Source organism: Leptodactylus fuscus, chromosome 3 (genome assembly GCF_031893055.1).
Source record: "Leptodactylus fuscus isolate aLepFus1 chromosome 3, aLepFus1.hap2, whole genome shotgun sequence".
In the NCBI taxonomy this organism is placed as follows: Eukaryota; Metazoa; Chordata; class Amphibia; order Anura; family Leptodactylidae; genus Leptodactylus; species Leptodactylus fuscus.
This window is the reverse complement of record NC_134267.1, coordinates 64482232-64502331: the sequence shown is the minus strand read 5'-3', so window position 1 is coordinate 64502331 and position 20100 is coordinate 64482232. Positions and strand designations below refer to the sequence as shown.

The 20100-nt window shown below is 42.5% G+C and overlaps 1 protein-coding gene across 1 annotated transcript in view; it reads right to left on the bottom strand.

Moving 5' to 3' along the window:
• ANAPC1 (anaphase promoting complex subunit 1) overlaps window positions 1-17638 on the bottom strand; it is a 78257-nt gene extending 60619 nt beyond the window's left edge. The window contains exons 1-14 of the mRNA XM_075267679.1: window positions 17559-17638; window positions 17117-17353; window positions 13032-13193; window positions 12046-12097; window positions 9838-9938; window positions 8378-8460; window positions 6243-6316; window positions 5969-6123; window positions 3293-3519; window positions 2811-3017; window positions 2612-2707; window positions 1563-1653; window positions 1192-1257; window positions 342-482 (exon numbers count right to left, since the gene is read on the bottom strand). Coding sequence (XP_075123780.1) covers window positions 342-482; window positions 1192-1257; window positions 1563-1653; window positions 2612-2707; window positions 2811-3017; window positions 3293-3519; window positions 5969-6123; window positions 6243-6316; window positions 8378-8460; window positions 9838-9938; window positions 12046-12097; window positions 13032-13193; window positions 17117-17329 — 1668 coding nt within the window. The 5' untranslated portion in view covers window positions 17330-17353; window positions 17559-17638. The remainder of the gene's footprint in view (window positions 1-341; window positions 483-1191; window positions 1258-1562; window positions 1654-2611; window positions 2708-2810; window positions 3018-3292; window positions 3520-5968; window positions 6124-6242; window positions 6317-8377; window positions 8461-9837; window positions 9939-12045; window positions 12098-13031; window positions 13194-17116; window positions 17354-17558) is intronic.
• Between the last annotated feature and the right edge of the window lie 2462 nt (window positions 17639-20100).

The following is a 20100-nucleotide window of genomic DNA, read 5'->3' as shown; positions in this document are numbered from 1 at the left end:
AGGATAAGAGCAATGGACATTAAATGACAGGTGCAGAGGGAACCCTTCTGCATTCACCCACATGTAAAAAAAAACATGAAGTGATCTTTTCCCATATGTTACTATTATGACGATGCAGGACTTTTCTTCTATTACAAAAAACCCCACAAACATAATGGAAGACAGTGTGTGTCATGGGGTTTGCATTAGAGTTAACGGGAACTGGAACACAGATGGAGGGGCTATGACAGATGACAGCAACAGACTGTAATAATGGTAGTGTGAACATAGCCGTACTCTCAGGAAAGTCATCCTGGTTCTTCCATTAGCAAATATAACATACATAAATAAAATATTCTTACCACTTCTTCCATAGCAACTAAATGCTTGGTCAGTGGTTTTGTAGGTGTACTTATGCTCTCCAGGGGAGTACTAGGCCGAGGCATTGGATTTGACATGCTGAGAGATGGGGCAGGCAGTCCCTGAATGAAAACCTTCCCAACCTGTATCAAAACAAAATAAGGAATTAATTACTTCTAGATGGATATTTGCAACTATTGAAAAACAAAGAACTGAATCTGACATTATACAGGATCAGGCAGATCCCCCAGTCATGGTAAGCCGACTATATAATATAGTATAAGTGTTCTGATGGACTGCTGTAATGTATCAAACTATCTACACAGGAAACTAGCATACAGAAAATAATAACAACAAAAGCATTTACATAGAAAAAGTGGAATTTCAAGTAGTCAGTTCATTTCAACCCATTTTCCATGTGCAATTTTTAGAATTTTCAGAAAACATCAGAATAGCAGTCTTAGGGTGCATTCACACTACGGAACGCCAGCGTGTATCAGAGCCGTACACGCCGGCATTACAGCAGGGCTGCCGGACACTTCCCATTCATTTCTATGGGAGCCGGCATGCGAGCGCTCCCCATAGAAATGAATGGAAAAAAGCAGTCCATTCATTTCTATGGGGAGCGCTCGCATGCCGGCTCCCATAGAAATGAATGGGAAGTGTCCAGCAGCCCTGCTGTAACGCCGGCGTGTACGGCTCTGATACACGCTGGCGTTCCGTAGTGTGAATGCACCCTTAGATCAGCAAAAGACACTGAACCAAAAATGCCACGGTGTTAAACAGTGGAGATTTACTCTAACAAAGACTTATAGCCATTTATTAAATTGATATAATATAGCATTCACTTACCCTTACAACACCGGTGTACAGAATCAAATTCCCATTGCTCTCCAAAACCACCATTGTGTTAATACTCTAGAAACATACAAAGTGGCAGAATTAATGATGATGAATGAAGATTTCAGAGTTTATATTTAATCGGGTACCCCACATCTCCAAACTAACTTTGCTGCACCCAGTTTTGTAGCGTGGCCCCCACATCAGCATTATGATACAGCCAAGCAAACTTAGTTGTGCAGTTGCTGATCTTTCATAAAGGTGAATGGGAGATATGGAAACAACACAGTGCTTGGAGATCTGCACCTATCACGTGTTTACAACATATGCTGTGAATATGTCATACATGTCTGAGATGTGTACAAAAAAAGCGATAAGAATACCTCTATTGGTGCGGCATCTTTTGCAGATATGTTGGTGACAGAACCAAAGATTAGCTGTGACTTGTCATTACTTTCTTCAAACTTCACCATCCTGAGAACATGTACACAGCCAAGACAAGAACAAAGAAAGAAAAATGAAAGAAGTGTGCTTAAGAAAAAGTTTCAGATGTATTCATTGGGTGACACATAGGGATAATTTTTGATATCATCCTTAAAGTGAAGTGTTAACATTGTCATGCTGTATTACAATGGAGAGAAGCCAGGTGGATTTCAACAGACATTCTCACCTGGGACATACAAGAAATATCCATATGCCATAAATGGCCAGGACCCACCCCTACTTCAAGAATGGAGGTCCCTTGACCCCATCTTGCGGCATCTTGAGTTGGGAAGCTGGCAGTGCAGGTGCAACTCTCACCATTCACGTCTATATGAAATTCAAGCACAGATGAGCAGGAAGGATCATCTATTGTCAGAGCTTCCATAGAAGAAACAGTGGGAGCTGCAAATATGGGGCCAATGAGAGACTGAGATTTGGCGAGCACTCCCCCCCCCCCCGCCCAATTCTCCTGACGGGAATACCCCTATAAGGAGTGAAGGAACATTATACAGACATCGTGTGTCAGAAAATTCCAGGGCTCCTAATCCCACTGCAATAGTTTAAAACAAAGAAGCTTTGCCAGTACGGCTTTAGATTTCATAAGATTGTGTAGGACACCAGGTTACCTACTCTCCTGTCGTCACTGGTAAGAGACACATTCAGCAGGATAACTAAAATTATCCTTTATACCACTATACATCATCATACACAACATCACAAAGCTGCCTATAGCTGACCAAAATACAGTTTTGTCATAGAAAATGACACAGACAGTCTGCATAACAGCTAGGTGTAACTTCAGAAAAGGCAATACAATACACAGATATCCAGCAACTACAGGTGCCATCATTTGTCAACTTGTCTGTTAAATCTTTTTCGAAATGACTTACTGGGTTTACAATTGCATTCACCCAACTTACTATGCTATATTATAATTGTAGAGACTTACCTAAGCTGATGTTGGGATTCTACAAGGAAGCACAGGTACTTCTGTCCACACAAATCGGTTGTGATAAATACTTTTGTAGCCTGAGTGTTCTTTTCCCTGTAAAAGCATTAAAAAGTATTATGCATAACCATCAGACGATACCAAAATCCATTCCTGAATGCAGACGTTGAGATAAAACCCTTTATCTTATATCTTTTACCTTGTGTTTACAACGGTCTCTGTCCAAAGGTGATCTATGCAGAGTTCTGGAACTATGGGTTCAGTTTCGGAAGAGAGGAAGTCACTGGAAGTGCTGTTGGGGGAATGGGCAGTTCCTAACCTCTTGGGCGATGGAGTGTAACTGGAGAAATTAAAGCGCTGTACACCAGAAAAAGACTGAACTCCTAAGGCAGGCGAATGAGAACGGCTGGAAAAGCAGGAAAGATTGTTGGATATTATTAGAGATTAATTCATTCTGAATGCCATATTTGGAGTCATGAATGGATAACAGACTATTACATTATGAGGACGCTATGCTATAAAGGATGGACATGTCTTTTTCAGTCTATGCAACCAATATAAAACAAGAAAAGTAAAGTATATGCACTGATTTTTAATAATGGAACAAACAATACTGTATGTGCAAAGATACACAAAAGTGAACAGAAAGTAGACAATGAACCAGCTTATATAATCAGTTACCTGAGAGCCGCCATATTGGAAATAGAAGGGGAATGGGAGCGAGAATGGATGCTGGGAGAGGACACTGAGCGACTCTGGCTGTGGAGGGAGGAATAGTTTTGGAAAGGAGAGGCTGTTGGGGTATCTCCTTTAGACACACTGCGTAAATGAGCTGTCAGAGAACTGTTCAGCATCGTATGCTGTGGGGTACCCAGCGGATCAGGATATTTCAAGACTGCGTTCTGTTCCTATATGCGAAGAACACACACAATAATAGGACAATAGTTTAAAATATGAATGTACAAGTATATTCATTAACTTTGTATATGTACTGTGCACTCCATTACTGCTTTGCCTGGTATCCAGAATTGTACTAGCTGATATTAGAACCTACACTCCGCCACATTGAAGCGGCAACACCAAGTAGGTACAAGTCATGGAGTTACCACCTGAGTGATAGACAGTTAGTGATAGGTAAATGATTAAAAAAATTGGAAATACTGAAAACATTCAAAAAACGAGTATGAGCACCATGTGCAGAAATACACAAGTTTACACGCTTTGGTTAAGTTATGCCACACTGAATGCACCTAGGCACACAAATCATCAAGATTGGCTGTTGGCAGCTCCCTTTACAATTGCTGACCAATGATGTCCCAAATGTGATCCATGGGAGACAAGTCCAAAGACACTGCAGGTCATGGTAGAAGTTTATTTTTTGGGGGTATGTAGATTGTGAGCCCCATATAGGGATCACAATGTACATTTTTTTTCCCTATCAGTATGTCTTTGTAGAATGGGAAGGAAATCCACGCAAACACGGGGAGAACATACAAACTCCTTGCAGATGTTGTTGCTGGCGGGATTCGAACCCAGGACTTCAGTGCTGCAAGGCTGCAGTGCTAACCACTGGGTCATCGTGTTGCCCCCTAGGTCACAGTAGAAGGTTTAGGCCTGGTATCATCCTATAAATTGCAATATGTCACCCCATCACCTCAGGAATACCACTGGTGTGATGTTCCCTTGTCTTCATGGTATTGCCCACATGTTCTCCAGGCCAATCTCCAGCTGTCATTGCGTCAGAGATAAAATCCGCCTTGCTGTTCATTATGATAGCCCTTAACAGCAATGGCATAAAGTCAACATAACCTATGGCTGAATGACTGGCTCATTGCGCAAAGTCGTGCAACACCTTTTGCTGCCCTAGGCTTGACATGTCATCAAAATTCACTTCCAGTACATTATGGATCACTGCGCATCATTCTTCCAATGAAACAATCCATCTGTAAAGAAGTTCACCTCTGCACACCTCTTGCTATCATTCCAGCCTGTTGTAGTTCTCCCAAGCAATGACACAAAACGCTTAACAGTGCAGACACCTTGGCCGAAGTGATAAATCAAGGTCTCCTAGTTCGAGGATTCTGTCCCTTTCAGTTTGTAACACGTGGTGATAACTAGAACTTCAACAAACTGGAGGCATCGCACAGTCCTACTAACTAGAGATGAGCGAACACTGTTCGAAACAGCCGTTTCGATCAGCACACTCTCATAGAAATGAATGGAAGCGGCCGACACCCGGTCGCTTAACCCCCTGCGTGCCGGCTACGTCCATTCATTTCTATGGGAGCGTGCTATTCGAAATGGCTGTTTCGAATAGTGTTCGCTCATCTCTATTCCTAACGCCATCTGATTTTTGAGGTTTCAAGTGGCTAAAAAAAACCTTTGCTTTTAATCTGGTTTTTATGCCCATAGACCTGCCACAGATTGGAACTACCGTAGGTGCTTTAAAATTTGATCATTTGCAGATTTTAGTGACATCTGATATTTTCTCGATTACGTTTTTTTTTTTTTCTTCTTGGTGTTCTTGAGAAGTGTATAAAATATGGTAGAGCTCCTATAATGCAGAGAACAATTAGATTTTCCTACATTAATTTCCTGTATATTTGGGGTATAAACAATACTTTGTCCTGTTTACAAATGAACAAGGCAGACACTTAACCAAGTAAGAAATTACTTGAAGCTTGGAGATTTCAGCTCTGAGTTCTGATTGCAATTCAGCAAAGCAACATTAGTTTGCAACTCAGGACCAGTAACAGATTAGATACTTTATTTTTCATGAACATTAATTCTATATATACACCAAATATATTATATATATGTATACATACATACACACACACACACACACACACACACACACACTTTACAGATCAACTTTTTAAGTTAAAAATGCATTTTGTACATTTGTTCTCCATGATTTTCAGCCAAAAATTTTAATAATTTTCAAAGCACTAACAGACATTGTAAACCTCACAATCAATAAGAATAGAGAGAGGTAATGGCATAAAATTGGACAAAAAAAAAACCTACTAATTTGATGAATTCCCTAGCCACTACAGTGGACCCCAGTGGTTTCTGGTTACTTTTGCAGTGCCAGTAATATCCATGTGGCCATTGTAGTCAATGACTGGACTCAGCAGTTTTATGTACTACTTGCCAGCATCGCCACCAAGGCTGCTACATGGGATTTATCAGCTGAATATAGGCTTTTTTTTATTTTTATTTTATTTTATGGCATTTCCTTCTTTTACTAATTTTTTCAGATGTCAGAAAACCCCAACACTTATAGGTGGAAGCCCTGAATTAAGCAAGTATATATTCCTACTATCTACAATTTTAGTCTTTTAGATTTCTTACCTCAGTTTTCACTTTCCTTAGGGCCCATACGGTATGTGATCCCTGCACAGTATCATACGTCATCACTATGGAAGGGTCAGTATTGGTGAAAACAATTCTCAAAATTCTCAAAGTATGATCGGAAACATACTGCACTCGAGTGCTGCCGAATATACCTACAGTTAGAGTCAAGGTTTTATTTACACGGAAATAAACAGAATGTAAAATAAATAATCCACGCTATATTGGTCCAAAGACATGAGTGTGTAACCAGCAGTCAAGAAGCACAACTCACCTCCTGATCTGCAGACTAGAGGAGTGATTTCATCTAATGGATGCAACATGCTAAACATAGTTGGCAAAGGTTCCCTAAAATAAAAAAAAGTTATAAACAATTAAAAATGTTTTATCACATAATAAGGGTTGTCTAACTATGACAACTCCAGTACATATATGCATTACTAGCTGGTACCCGCGACTTTGTCTGCGGTGATTGTAGAAGTGGGTATATACAGGCACGGATAAGGTTTTCGTACTGTGTATAAGGGATGGGATATAAAATGTAACTGTGTATCTTGTTGTTGCTGTAATTCCGAGAGCACATGAGACTTTTGTGTTGAATGTAATTTGTATTTCAGCCGCTATACGGTGTTGGTATAAACTGTACATAGTGACTTTGGGACAGAGGTATTTCAGGTTAATATACTTCGATATACGACATTGTATGATTTGTTATTTTCCGCCAGTACATGTAAGTTTTGGGCACAGGATACTCTTGAGTAAGCAACATAAAGTCTGGCCCTGTGCATGACAGTTTAGTAACTCCATGCGCCTCTTATTAATAGCAATTAACCCAATCATGTCCCTCACATTAACCCCAGTTTAAGAGTTACTGATAGAGATGAGCGAGTACTGTTGGGATCAGCCGATCCGAACAGCACGCTCGCATAGAAATGAATGGACGTAGCCGGCACGCGGGGGGTTAAGCGCGCTGGCTACGTCCAAGCAGAAGTACCAGGTGCATCCATTCATTTCTATGGAGTGTGCTGTTCAGATCGGCTGATCCCAGCAGTACTCGCTCATCTCTTGTTACTGATATGTGAGAGACTTGGAGGTAATAATTAAGTATCTTCATTACTGAGGTCTTTTATTAGTACCTCCATATGTCTCACATATTAATAACCTTTATATGGGGCACACAGGGGTTAATATGAGGGACATGATGGGGTTTATTCCTATTAATGTGAGGTACATGGAGTTACTAACACTAAACTAATAACCCCAAATGCCGGACATTAATGAGAATAGGAAGTAAAGGAAGGGAGCTGTGTGTTTCTTACTTTCAGTTTGCTTGCAGCTTCGGCAGGAGCTATCACTATAGCGGGCAGAGACCTGAGCGACTAAGCTCCACCCCCTGGGTTTCCTGCACCCCTCTCAAAGGGGAGTGTCCTTATGCCTCAGCTGTAGCAGAGACTTTATTTAACTCTTGCAGGTCCTGTGCTGCTGGCATGCCAGTGAAATATGGCAGGAGTGCCACTCTTGGCACGTGTGCCAGGGGTTGCTGACCTCTGCTGTAGGGGGTAATATGAATTTTGTGGCTTGCTATGGTCCAAAGTGTGTGAGATTGCAGAGATAGTGATGTGAGTTTGGGTTTTGTGGGGGTCCTGGGAAAAACGTATGTGCGCTATTGTGACAAAAAGTAGCCTATTGAGCAATCGAGTGTAGTGACTATGTTTGTGGAAAATTTCAGCCAAATCGGTGGAGCGGTTTTTGCGTGATTGACCGCCAAAGATCCGAACATCCAAAGGGTCCTGGGAAAAACGTATGTGCGCTATTGTGACGAAAAGTAGCCTATTGCGCAATCGAGTGTAGGGACTATGTTTGTGGAAAATTTCAGCCAAATCGGTGGAGCGGTTTTTGCGTGATTGACCGCCAAAGATCCGAACATCCAAAGGGTCCTGGGAAAAACGTATGTGCGCTATTGTGACGAAAAGTAGCCTATTGCGCAATCGAGTGTAGGGACTATGTTTGTGGAAAATTTCAGCCAAATCGGGGTCCAAAGTGTGTGAGATTGCAGAGATAGTGATGTGAGTTTGGGGTTTGTGGGGGTCCTGGGAAAAACGTATGTGCGCTATTGTGACGAAAAGTAGCCTATTGCGCAATGGGGTGTATTAACTATGTTTGTGGAAAATTTCAGCCAAATCGGTCAAGCGGGTTTTGCGTGATTGACTAACAAACATCCGAACACACAAAGCCACAAACATCCAAACTCACAAACTTTCACATTTATAATATTAATAGGATGTATATGGACATCATAAAAGTTTGGGCCCCACTCTGTGATCAAGAGCAGGACGTTCTACTGTGCGTATCATCTGAATGGAAGACTCAGAGCATATGATAAGTTTAGGCAAAAAAAATCAGCAATACCTTGGTGGACTTTGTGGAACTTCATGAGAGTAGCTGTTGCGCTCAAACAATAAGCCATATTTTGTGGGCCAAACATTAGCAACCTGAGAGATATATATAAAAAAAAAAAAATTAGTTATATAACAGCTTAAAAATAAGCACTTACTACATATTTGCATGTGGATTTTAATTTGTTTTCCGCAACAAAATCAGTGTGGAAACCTTCCTATTTCTGCCTTCCGTTGCTCTAAATCAGCAGCACCAAAGATGTCCCCTCTGCTGTCCTCCCATGCTTTCAGAACTGAAGATGGAGCAGCTGGATGCATTCTGGTTACAGCCTCTGAACGTGGCTAACCAACGTGGAAACCAAGACTGCGACAAAAACCCAAAACCCAGGCTGCAATGCAGGTATCAATGACAGGAGTGAAATGTCAAAAACAAACCAATTCAAGTAAAATCGGTATCATTCATAGTAGTTTTAGTATAGAAGGAAGAGGTGTGTGCTAGTCAAATTCACCACTAAAAAGGAGCTGAATGTAACAAGGTCATATATAGCCATTAGGGTTGAGCCGATCTTGAAAATCCGATTTTCGATCATTTCCATCCGAACTTAATCCCAATTCCGATCCTAAAGCAAGTGAATGGGATTTTTTTTAATGATGGAAAATCTAATTTTAAAAACGATCCTGTTCACTACACAGCGTGGAGTCCAAAAATTGAAAGCTTCAATTTTTGGACTCCATGCTGTGTAGTGATTAAAAAATTCCCCGGCTACTTAGTCCCCTTCACTTACCTGCACAGAATCGCTGCCACTGCCCGTTGTTCTCACTCCTCTTCTCTCTACTTCACATGCCTGCAGAGCGCCTCCACCACCCAGGCTAGTATTACTGATGCTGGGAGTAGGTGGGGTTTGTTGTGGCTTAGGAGAGTGTGGGCGGGTACAGAGAGGGAAGATGTAAGTGCATCACTTACGTTTTGTACTGATGTAAGACGTAAGTGCATCACTTAAGTCTCCCCTCCCAGTACCCACCCATACTCTCCTAAGCCACAAGCCCCACCTTCTCCTAGCATCTGTAACACTAGCCTTGGAGGCGGGGGCGCGCACGGCACTCTGTGGGGATATGAAGTAGAGAGAAGAGGAGCGAGAACAACAGGGAGTGGCAGCGCTTCTGTGAGAGTAGGTAGAGTGATCGGGATTAGAATTCCATTCCCGGTCTTTTTTAGGCGGGATCAGAACCTGATCGCGATCGTGAAATGTACTCGAATGCTGATCGGGATACGATCTTTTCCGATCCCGATCGCTCAACCCTAATCGCCATATGAAATGGGTATATATACACAGAACAAAACCCAACAATAAAAGTTAACTAAACGTATCATATCTAAGTAGTAAATAAAGCACATTACTGTCCGTACAAAGCACAAGCCACTTTTTCAAACTGCACAAAGGAAAACTTCTCTCAACAAAACATTTTCCTCACCTGAAAAGGCAGAGGTGCAATGTAATCCTTCCCCTCTGTGTTGTGCACATTAATACAGGAGCCTTGCAGAATACATATACATTTCTCTACTTTATCTTCACCTATGAAAAATACAATAAAACAGACATTGACATAACCCAGCATATGCTGCACTGCTTGTAATTGTTAGACCAGCTCCACTTAGTCTATTATAGTCCGAAAAATACGATGTATATATCAGCTGTAATTCCCAGACTGCACTCTGTTCGGAGACCAGGATCACAATATTAAAGTCATCTGTTACGCTGAGAGTCAATGCAGGACTTCTATTCCACTATTGTTACTGTATTTATGGCGAGAAAGTAGCTCCACGCTGATCCAGTGACTTAAGCATCAGAAATAACTATGATACTGTGAGTCTGAGTCTCTGCACAGAGTACAATCAGGGAAAATAGAGCAGATATACTGTAAAAGCCTGTGTGCAGCTGGCCTTAAAGGGGTTCTCCAATGATAGGCTGTTATACCTCATTGGTTGTAAGCTTCCAATTGTTAAGCTCCCTGTGAGGGTTGGGTGAGTGATCGGTTCTGGACAGAAGGCAAGACATAGCTCACTGGCATGTGTGAAGATCTGCTGCTTACTTTACAGGGATTCATATGTAGTAAGAGGCTTTACAATACATAACTAGGTTTCATCCATTGACAATGATACTTTACATGTGGTTTCCAATGAAAATTTGTGATACCATATGCAGAATGAATACATTAAGTATATTGTCCTTCCATTCAGAATATCATGACTGAGACAAAAGAACAATGGCTCATATTTCACTATCAACAGCAATAGACAGCAGAAATAGATAACAGATGACTGACCATGACATATGCAAAGGGAGAGCTGTATAAAATTAGGCAATGTTCAATCCTTTTATGCTCTGTGCTCTTCAAACTACTTTATCAAAGCCAAAGGCAAAAAAAAAGTCTTGGTACCTGCCCTGATAGCTAATTGCATCCTCTTAGTAGGATGCAGGAGCTCATCTTGAACCTAGGTGTAGGACTACGGGAAAAAACGCCACCACTGTTCTTTGTAGAACTCACCGTGCACAGGCTCCCAGTTGCTAGAGGGGAGGGGGCAGCATTACTGCTTAAAGGGTTTTCCAGGTAAAAAAATTTTGATGACCCATACAAAGCATATGTTATCAATATAAGATTGGTGGGAGTCCAACACCTGATACCCCCAACTAATTAGCTGTTCTCAGCAGCTAAAACAGAGAATGGGGCAGGAAGCAGACAGCTGTGTTCCCTGTGCAGTGACCAAATCAGGTTACTGCAGCCACTACACACACAACAGAGATGTTGTGTGTGTGTGTGGGGGGGGGGGGACCCAGGTGTCAACCCACAACAATGTGATATTAATGACCTATTCTTTGGATTTCTGACACAATGACAATGGCTACACTCATAGCAGAAGATAATTGAACAACACAACCTTTCTTCTCACAATCTTCTGATATAAGTGCAGCCCTGGTCTCTGTATCAGAAAATCCAGTCAGGCTGATACACAGCTTGAACGGAAACCATGCCAACTCCATCCAGTCCAGAAAAGCCCAACTCTACATTCAGTCCGACCTTCCCCTCAAGCAAAAGGGAATCTAACCAGGACAGGTTTTAAATATAGAAGAGCACTGTCGATCATTTTTTTCCCCAATTATACCTCTATAGGCAGAAAAATGTTGCATAGAAGGCACGGAGCGCAATCTTGGAAACAAATATTAACAGACTAATATTAACAGTAAGAGGCTGCTTCACATGATCACGACCAGGCTAAGCAATCCGATTCACGGATACATTTCCCATCCAGACGGAGGCTCATACGAAGAGAACTCACTGCATTGTACTGTTTTCTGATGCTGATAGCTTCCGCATTACTGCAGCCGTAGTGTACAGATCTCACCACATCATATAAACACTGTACATTACAGCACCAGTAATTCGGAAGCGAACAGAATCAAAAAGCAGGATGGTGCTATGGAGTCCATGTACATGGACTACAGCGAGACAGGGAATGTGGCCAACACATAGACCACATCAACTGGCCAGAACATGGTTATGTGAAATTAATGAAATGACCCCTAGGCTGAGATCTGGAGGCTACTTTGAGCAATATACTTTATGTACACCATATCAATATTTCTCTACCAAATACAAGCCCTGTTTTGTGTTATAACTTACATTCTTCATTGTCAGATTTATTGCCAAATACAGTAAAATCACACCACAGAGCCTGCAAAAAAGAAAAATAATTCCTTAACACACACATTACACACCATTTGCTTATAAGACGAGTATACTCTTATTCAAGACAATCCTACTCAACTAGTTCTTACTGTAAGGGTATGTTCACATGGCAGAATTTGCGTGAACACTTCCGCGTGGCTAGTCGTGACGTTGTGGCATTATGCTCCGGATTAGGCCCGAAGAATGGGCCTAATTGAGAGGGAGCCTCGTGCCGCGGCTGAGTCAGCCGCGGCAAGATAGGGCAGCTCGATTCTTTTTTCCGCTACTAGCTAGTGGAAAAAAGAAGCGAGCAGCTCCCATTGAAGTCAATGGGAGCCGTTTTTTGGAGGCTGATTCCGCTTCAAAATCCACTCCAAAAACCTCTGTGTGAACATACCATAAAGCATTGCCTAAATTTAGAATAAAATATTTTCAGCTAGTTTTCTGTGCGGATTCAGGAAAAAATGTTCCGTGCAGCTTCAGCTTAGTATCACTGATGGGTCTCTCCTTGTTTAGTAACATTTATTACTCGAAAAGGGTTTTCTAAGGAGACACATTGAAAGCGTTTCACTGATTTGACCCTTAATCTTTGCTTCTGGTGATATGCCACCAATGTCTCTGAGAAAATACACCAAGGATTAATGGTAAAAATAAAAAGATTCACCATTCCATAGCCTTTTCACACTATTTATACCCAGTCTTGACCACTACAGTTGTAATGAGTTTTCCTCCCATGGCATAAGGATTTTTATTGTTGCCAAAGCTGACATCTGAATCAAGAGATTTCCTCTTTTCAGATCAGATTTCAATTTTGGCACAAAAAAAAAAAAAAAAAAAAAAAAAAATGTACAAAGTTTACAATATTTTTATTTGTGAAAAGGATATTTTGTTATACACACTGTTCACTCTCGGACCTTAGAAATAATATCATGGTACCATACCTGGACAACCGGGCTGTCAACTGTGAAAGCTTTATACACTGCAGATGCGTGAATTTTACTTCCCTTGCTCCAAATGACCATATTCCCAGCAACATAAAGTTCTTCATCATACTCCACATCTTCACTAGGGTCACCAATACCTTTCCTTAACTGCCAACTTTCCTAGAGACCACAAAAAGAATAGATTATACAGAAAACATAAAGCCAACACAAAGTAAACATTGAAAATAATAATACACTACAATACTTCTATACTGCAGACTAAAGTAGCCCTTCAAGGTATAATATTAATTGATTCTGGGACAAGCATTGCACCTTCAAACCATTGTTTAAACACTACGAAAAACTAGTAAATGGTCCCAAAATGTCATGAAGAAAATGAAGGTTAAAAGAAAAATCATCATATAACTACTATAAATATTGCAAATTCTTACTCATAAAGGTCAGAAAGAGCTACTGGAAGCTATAGATCACTTTCTATGACAGTGACAAGAGCTTTTCCAGGGTCCTGAAAGGTATAGATGGTGCACGTGAAAAATATCGTGCCACTCTCTCACTTGGTCTCCAAAGGAGGCGCTAATACAGGCAAAGAGCAGTAAAAAACATGCAGTACTGCACTACACTGTGGAGAGGTGCTACTACACAATCAGTGCATGAACTTCTCTAATATAGGGATTTTACCATTGAAAAGACCATGGTGATTTCTTGGAACCAGCCAAGCATTGGGTGTACGGTTTCAGAAAAGAACACTGTATCAATGTTTAAACTCCTGTATCCTGAGGCCATTATAACCCTGTATTATACAGTGATCAGGCTGCCTATTACTGGGCTAAGGCCCGGTTCACATGTGTTCGGCCAATCTGTTCCCCTCTATGCATGAAAAACGCAGAGAGAAAAATCAGCAGCACTTTTCTCTCTGCATTTTTCGTGCGGAAACCACACAGATCCCATTATAGCCTATAGGGTCCATGGTTTTCCTTTGGTGATCGCTTTTTTTATGCAGATTAGGTTTCTGTTTCGGGGGGTCCCCAAGCAGACTCGAACAGAAAACTAAGCGCAGCCGTGAACCGGGGCTCAGAGGTTTCCATATATAGAAGACTAGTGACAGGCCTCCAGATACCATAGCAAATATTGGCAACCTGCAATTGCATCATGGGGTGATGAGAAAATTTGCAAATGAGGCTCAAGTGCCATGGGGGCAATACTTGCATTTTTTTTTCTATAAAGGAAATGGCGCCTATAATGGACTAAATAAAGGTATGATGGTACTCAGTGTAACGTCCCCTTACAGTGTTTCCTGGTAATAGACAAGTTGTCGGCATGGAATTCATTGCCTTGTATTATAAATCTCCCCCATAATTTCTATTCACAATGACTTCCCTATCTGTATGAACTGTGTGTGCACTAGAGAAGAAGTAAGACGGGACAAGAGACGCTCCAATATAACCAGAGCAAAGAGCAGAGAGTTTTCACACTATAATGAGTGATGACAATATAATATCACTAGGATAGGTAACCAAAAACTGACTGGGGAAGGTCCAAGGTATAGAAGTGCTGTAGCCTCCAATCACTGCAGCAAACTCTGACATGGCCACATTAATTTCTTGGGCTTGTAAGACTTGGTAAACATAACTGTATTCAAGATAAGAATGGAATGAGACCATATCCTGGAAAATCAGAAAACCTGAGCCAACAGAATGAACTGTGTTTCCAGAGCCTAACAGCCCATTTACTTATTACCATTTCCTACACCATTGCTCCAGAAATTGTATGTAATATAAGGCGTATACACAGGCCTGTGGAGACCAAGTCAGGGCCCACTTTGAAAAAAATTACCAACTCTGACTTCAAATAAAAAGATTTTTATTTTAGAAAATTATTGATAATTTATAATGATTTGTATATTTACTTCCATAATAATTTAATCACTTGTTTTTTAATGATTTCAGGCATTTGTTAGGGAGCAGGTGGTCTGTCAAAAATAGAGGATTTGGGCTTCAAGGTTTGGCCTACCAACTTTACATCTCTGCATATGCGGGTGCATGAAAAACAGTAGAGACGGCACATAGATGGTATCTGTGTCTGTAGGCAGACTGTCCTTTCTAAGGCTTGAATGAGTCCAGACCGCAATACAAACAGGACCTGTCCTGAGTTTTTTGGCCCAGGCTCATAGCCCCTAAAAGGACCCTTAACAATCATGGTTGTGTGGTTTAGGCCAAAGAAATTAATGGATCAGAGTGCCATTTGTAAAGAAAAATGGATTGTACACTGATACATGCATATTTGTAGCCTAAAGTAGAGGTTTCCACAGAGCTGAATATTGTATTCACTAAATATGTTATGTTTTTCTGAATTAGGATATATTTAAATTTCCATTATTAAAGGGCTTGTCCAGGATACACAGTCACCTGTCCTTGGTGTCCCAGTGTCAACCAGTCCTGCTGCTCCAGTGTTTTCTTCCAGCGGTAGTCCGTACTGCACGCTGGATATGGGACGTCACTACCTTTGACATCCCAGTCACTTTCCACAGGCCACTGATTGGCCTCAGTAGCCTAAAGAAAAGGACCTGGGACATCACAGTGCAGCAGGACTGGGCAGGGAGACAGCGGAGAAACAGGGACAGGAGAGTATGTTTTTTTTTTTGTTTGTTTTTTTTTACCTTCTCTGCTCTAATGTTAAAAGAAAAAAAAAAAGTTTATCCTCTTTAATGTCCATTGCCCTGTCGTCATAGGGTGACAGCAAAGGACATTAAAAAGTAGAGTAATGGATACAGAGCCCCCCCTCCGTCTGTGTCCATTCACACTGATGCTAAAGTAAAAAAAAAGAATTAAAGGGATCCTATCATACAACCCCCTTTTTTTTCTGAGTAACACGTCGGAATAGCCTTAAGAAAGGCTATTCTACTACCTTTCATTGTCTTCTCCGCGCTGCCGTTCTGTAGGAATCCTGGTTCTTGTCGGTATGCAAATGAGTTCTTTCGTAGCATTAGGGGCGTCCCCAATGCTGCGAGAGAACTCTCTCCAGTGCCGCCTCCATCTTCTTCAGGACATCCTCTTCACGCCTCTTCTTCCGGCGGTAGCTTGTAACTTCTAGGCCTCAGGCAGAGCAGACTGCGCATGCCCACAGGCCACAAGAAAATGGCCGCTTACAATACTGTGCAAGCGGCCATTTTCTCGTGGCCTGTGGGCATGCACAGTCTGCTTGGCCCAAGACCTAGAAGTTACAAGCTACTGCCGGAAGAAGAGGCGTGAAGAGGACGTCCTGAAGAAGATGGAGGCGGCACTGGAGAGAGTTCTCGCAGCATTGGGGACGCCCCCAGTGCTGTTTGATCGCTGGTGCCCGCCCCCAGTGCTGCGAAATAACTCATTTGCACACCGATAAGAACCGGGATTCCTACAGAACGGCGGCGCGGAGAAGACATCTAAAGGTAGGAGACGAATAGTCTTTCTTAAGGCTATTCCGACGTGATAGGAAAGAAAAGGGGGTCTGTATGATAGGATCCCTTTAAATACAGATACTGTCTTCCACTATGTTTGTTTACTTTTATAGGCACCTTTTCCAACATCAGAAAGCGTCCATCATGTTATGTACATTGCAGATGGATAATTGATGGAGTCGGCTCTGTCTGCATCTGTCATTTAATGACCGTCGCCCTTGTCTTGTGTGAACCTACCCCTAATGTTATCACATCAGCTCTGCTTTCTTCCTCACAGTAAAGCAGTGTAGTCTGCAGAGTAATGCTACGTTCACACTGGGCTCTTTGTTATTCGGCTCCATCACTGAAACTGAATGACAGAGAGCCGGACGCTACGACAGTGGTTACATACGAACACTGGGAGACCCCACTGAATACATGGGGGTCCTCTGATTCAAAGCTGAAAGCGGAGGGAAAAAAAAGTCCTCCATGCAGTCCCCAATGGAGACTCCAGTGCAGATGTGAATACAGGCTTATCCTGACAGACTATTCATAGACAGATGGAGCAATAGTCTGCAGGGTTACTTTCATTCACTCGCACCCCGGGGCAGTTATTGGGTGCTGCAGAGCCTTTCACCTTGTTGGGGATCTGCCTGTGACAGTCATGTACCTTGTGCTTCTCATGGATGGTTACTTCCCGCAGGGATCCCACTAAGCCGGCAGCCCCATCAGAGGACCAGAGCTCAGAGGCTGGCTGCAGCTGCCGGAGCTGGAGGTTCAGGGCATTGGGGTGCTGCTTGCTGTGATCACGGCCAAAAGGAACAAACTCCTGCAAATCCCCTGCTGCAATCATTGTTTGCCTTTCTTCATAGATGTTCGACATGGGTTCCAGATATCCACATTATTTCTACAAGAGGTGGAAACAAAGTCAGGGGAAGCAGCCGTCACACGCCGCACGCCTCTCACTGGAGCGCTTTTGGCGGTAGAGCGCAGTGCTGTCACCGGTCTGTACCGCCTAAACTCCCAGCAGCGCGCTTTACGGTTATCCTTCAGTTCAGCCGCATCTCTGAGCGGCTCAAGTGAAGAACAAGCAGGAAACAGCCGCAACTTACGTGTCCCCGGCTGCCTGCCCCCCAACGGGTCGTGTCTATGGAGCTGTCCTGCTAGCTAGGTAGTAGAGGATGGACGAGTCACGTGCTCCCCGGCGCTCACGTGACATCGCTCTGCAATTTCCTCTCAGTCCTGTGCTGGGCCTACAGGGCGGAAGTGTGAAGAGGCTGCGGCGTAAACTATGTGTACGTGGGGCTGTGTATAGGGAGCTGGCGGGCTGCGCACGGGAGAAACTGGGCCAGAACGAGTCTGGTTCTAGTTGTACCAAGCATTCGCCGTGTCTGAGGAAACTCACTGACAAGTGTTAGGCTAAGGTCACATGTTGCGGAAAAGCAGATTTTTTTGTTGTTGCAGATTTTGCTGCGTTTTTTTATAGCCATAGCCAAGAATGGCTACAAAAGGAATGGGGACTATATAGGAAGCTCTTAGGGCTAAATTACGTGTGGCTTATTTTGGGCTGGAGCGTTTTTTGGTAAAAACCGCTTCAAAAAACGCCAGGCAGTTTTCCCCTCCCCTAAAGTGAATGGCTGCAAAAAAAAGGGGCAAAAAAAATCAATGCGTTTCTCGCCTCCCATTCATTTCTATTGCTTTCTTCAGGCAGAAAATGCCTGAAGAAAGGTCATGTCGCTTCTTTTTTCTACTAGTGGCGAAAAACTGCTAGCAGAAAAAAGAAAGCGAGCGGTCTCCATGGACCACCATTCTATGGGGGCGGATTTTGAGGCGAAATTCGCTGTCAAAATCCGCCTCCTTGTCCCTGTGTGAACTAGCCCTTATACTACTCCCTTCTGCTCAATCCACTCCTAGCTATGGCTCAAAAAACCGCAACAAAATCTGCAACTAAAAAAAGCTGCATTTCTGCAACATGGGGCCTTAGCCTTATGGGGATTATAAGGAGATCAACAACTGGTAGACACAGGTGGAGCCTTGTCAGCACTGGGGGGTTCACACCGATAGAATGGGGAATTAGGGTAAATTCACACGGTGGAAAGAGAATTGCATTTGAGGTGGGCTTCTGCATCAAATTCCTCTTCGCTGTCTGTCCCTGTCAAAAACTGGAGTAAACTTTTGATTAAGTTTTGATTGAGTTATTAACCGCTAGCAAATAAAAAAAAAAGGAAGAATTTTATTAGTCTTTCTTTTTTGACCCAACTCAATCCGTTTTACATCTGTTAAAAAGGAGTCCATTGATTTCTTTTGGGACTGTGAAAATGGACAAAGCTAGAGCATGTCAGGTTTTTCACTGCTGTTAAGAAGTCAGGCAAAAAACCCACAAAATAGTCATGTGAACAGACACTTTGAAATCTATGTGTTGTCAAATTGGCAATGTGATGGATGTTGCGTTGTGGGAATAACGCCTGAAAGGACCTTATTAGTGCAGAGTCCATAGAAAGATCAATCAGGAGACTTATTTTTCCAGGCGTTTTTTGGAGGAGAAATTTGAGTCAGTTTCCTGTCCAAAAAACTCCGTGTGAACACAGTCTTAGGGCCCCTTCACACGGCGTAAGCGCCGCTCATTTAGACCCGTACACGCGAGCGCTTAAAAACACATCACATTCACTTCAATGGGAGCGTGCGTGAAGCCGGAACACGGAAATACCCCATATGTGATCATAATCTGCTGTATGGGTACATGGTGAGGCTCAGAATGGGAACAGCGCTGTTTGGCTTTTGGAGGGCGGATGTGGCTGGAATAGTTTTCAGGTGCCATGTCACATTTGCAGACCCCCTAAAGTATCAATACAATGGAAACCCCTCAAAAATGACCCTATTTTAGAAACTACACCTGGTAAGAAATGTATCAAGGGGTAATTCTTCCCAAAAATTAATGTACAAAATGACATTTTTAAAGGGGCTCTATCAGCAAAATTATGCTGTATGAGCCCCACATTTGCCTGAATAGACTTTAAAAAGGCTTTTCAGGCACCACTAATCTTATTTTAACCCCCCCCCCTCCCGTTTTAAATAATACCCTAAAAAGGAATATGCAAATGATATTTACCCATGCATGGTGGGCGGTCGTGCACTGTCCGACGTCATCTTGCTGTCAAGCCTTCCTCTTCTTTCTTCCATCGAAGTCCTCCTCTCCTGGCTCTTCCACGCCGTGATCTTTCTGTTCTTCTGGAATGAAGAGGTTCGCGAGCATAGTTCTAAGGGGAACTTAGAACTACTACAAAAATGGCCCAGAGCGTGCGCAGTAGCCAAACCCGCTGGAAGAATGGAAGTTCAAGGCGGGGAAGAGCCAGGACAGGAGGGCGTCGCTGGAAGAAGAGGAAGACGTGACAGCAGATGACGTTGGACAGTGCACGACAGCCTACCATGCATGGGCAAGTATCATTTGCATATTTGTTTTTAGGGTATTATTATTCTAAAACGAGGGGGGGGGGGTTAAAATAAGATTAGCGGTGCCTGAATAGCCTTTTTAAAGGCTATTCACACATATGTGGAGCTCATACAGCATAATATTGCTGATAGAGCCCCTTTAAAGAAATATGTAATTTCAGTGACTAATACGTTGTGGCCACCATGTGGCATCAGAGACCTGCA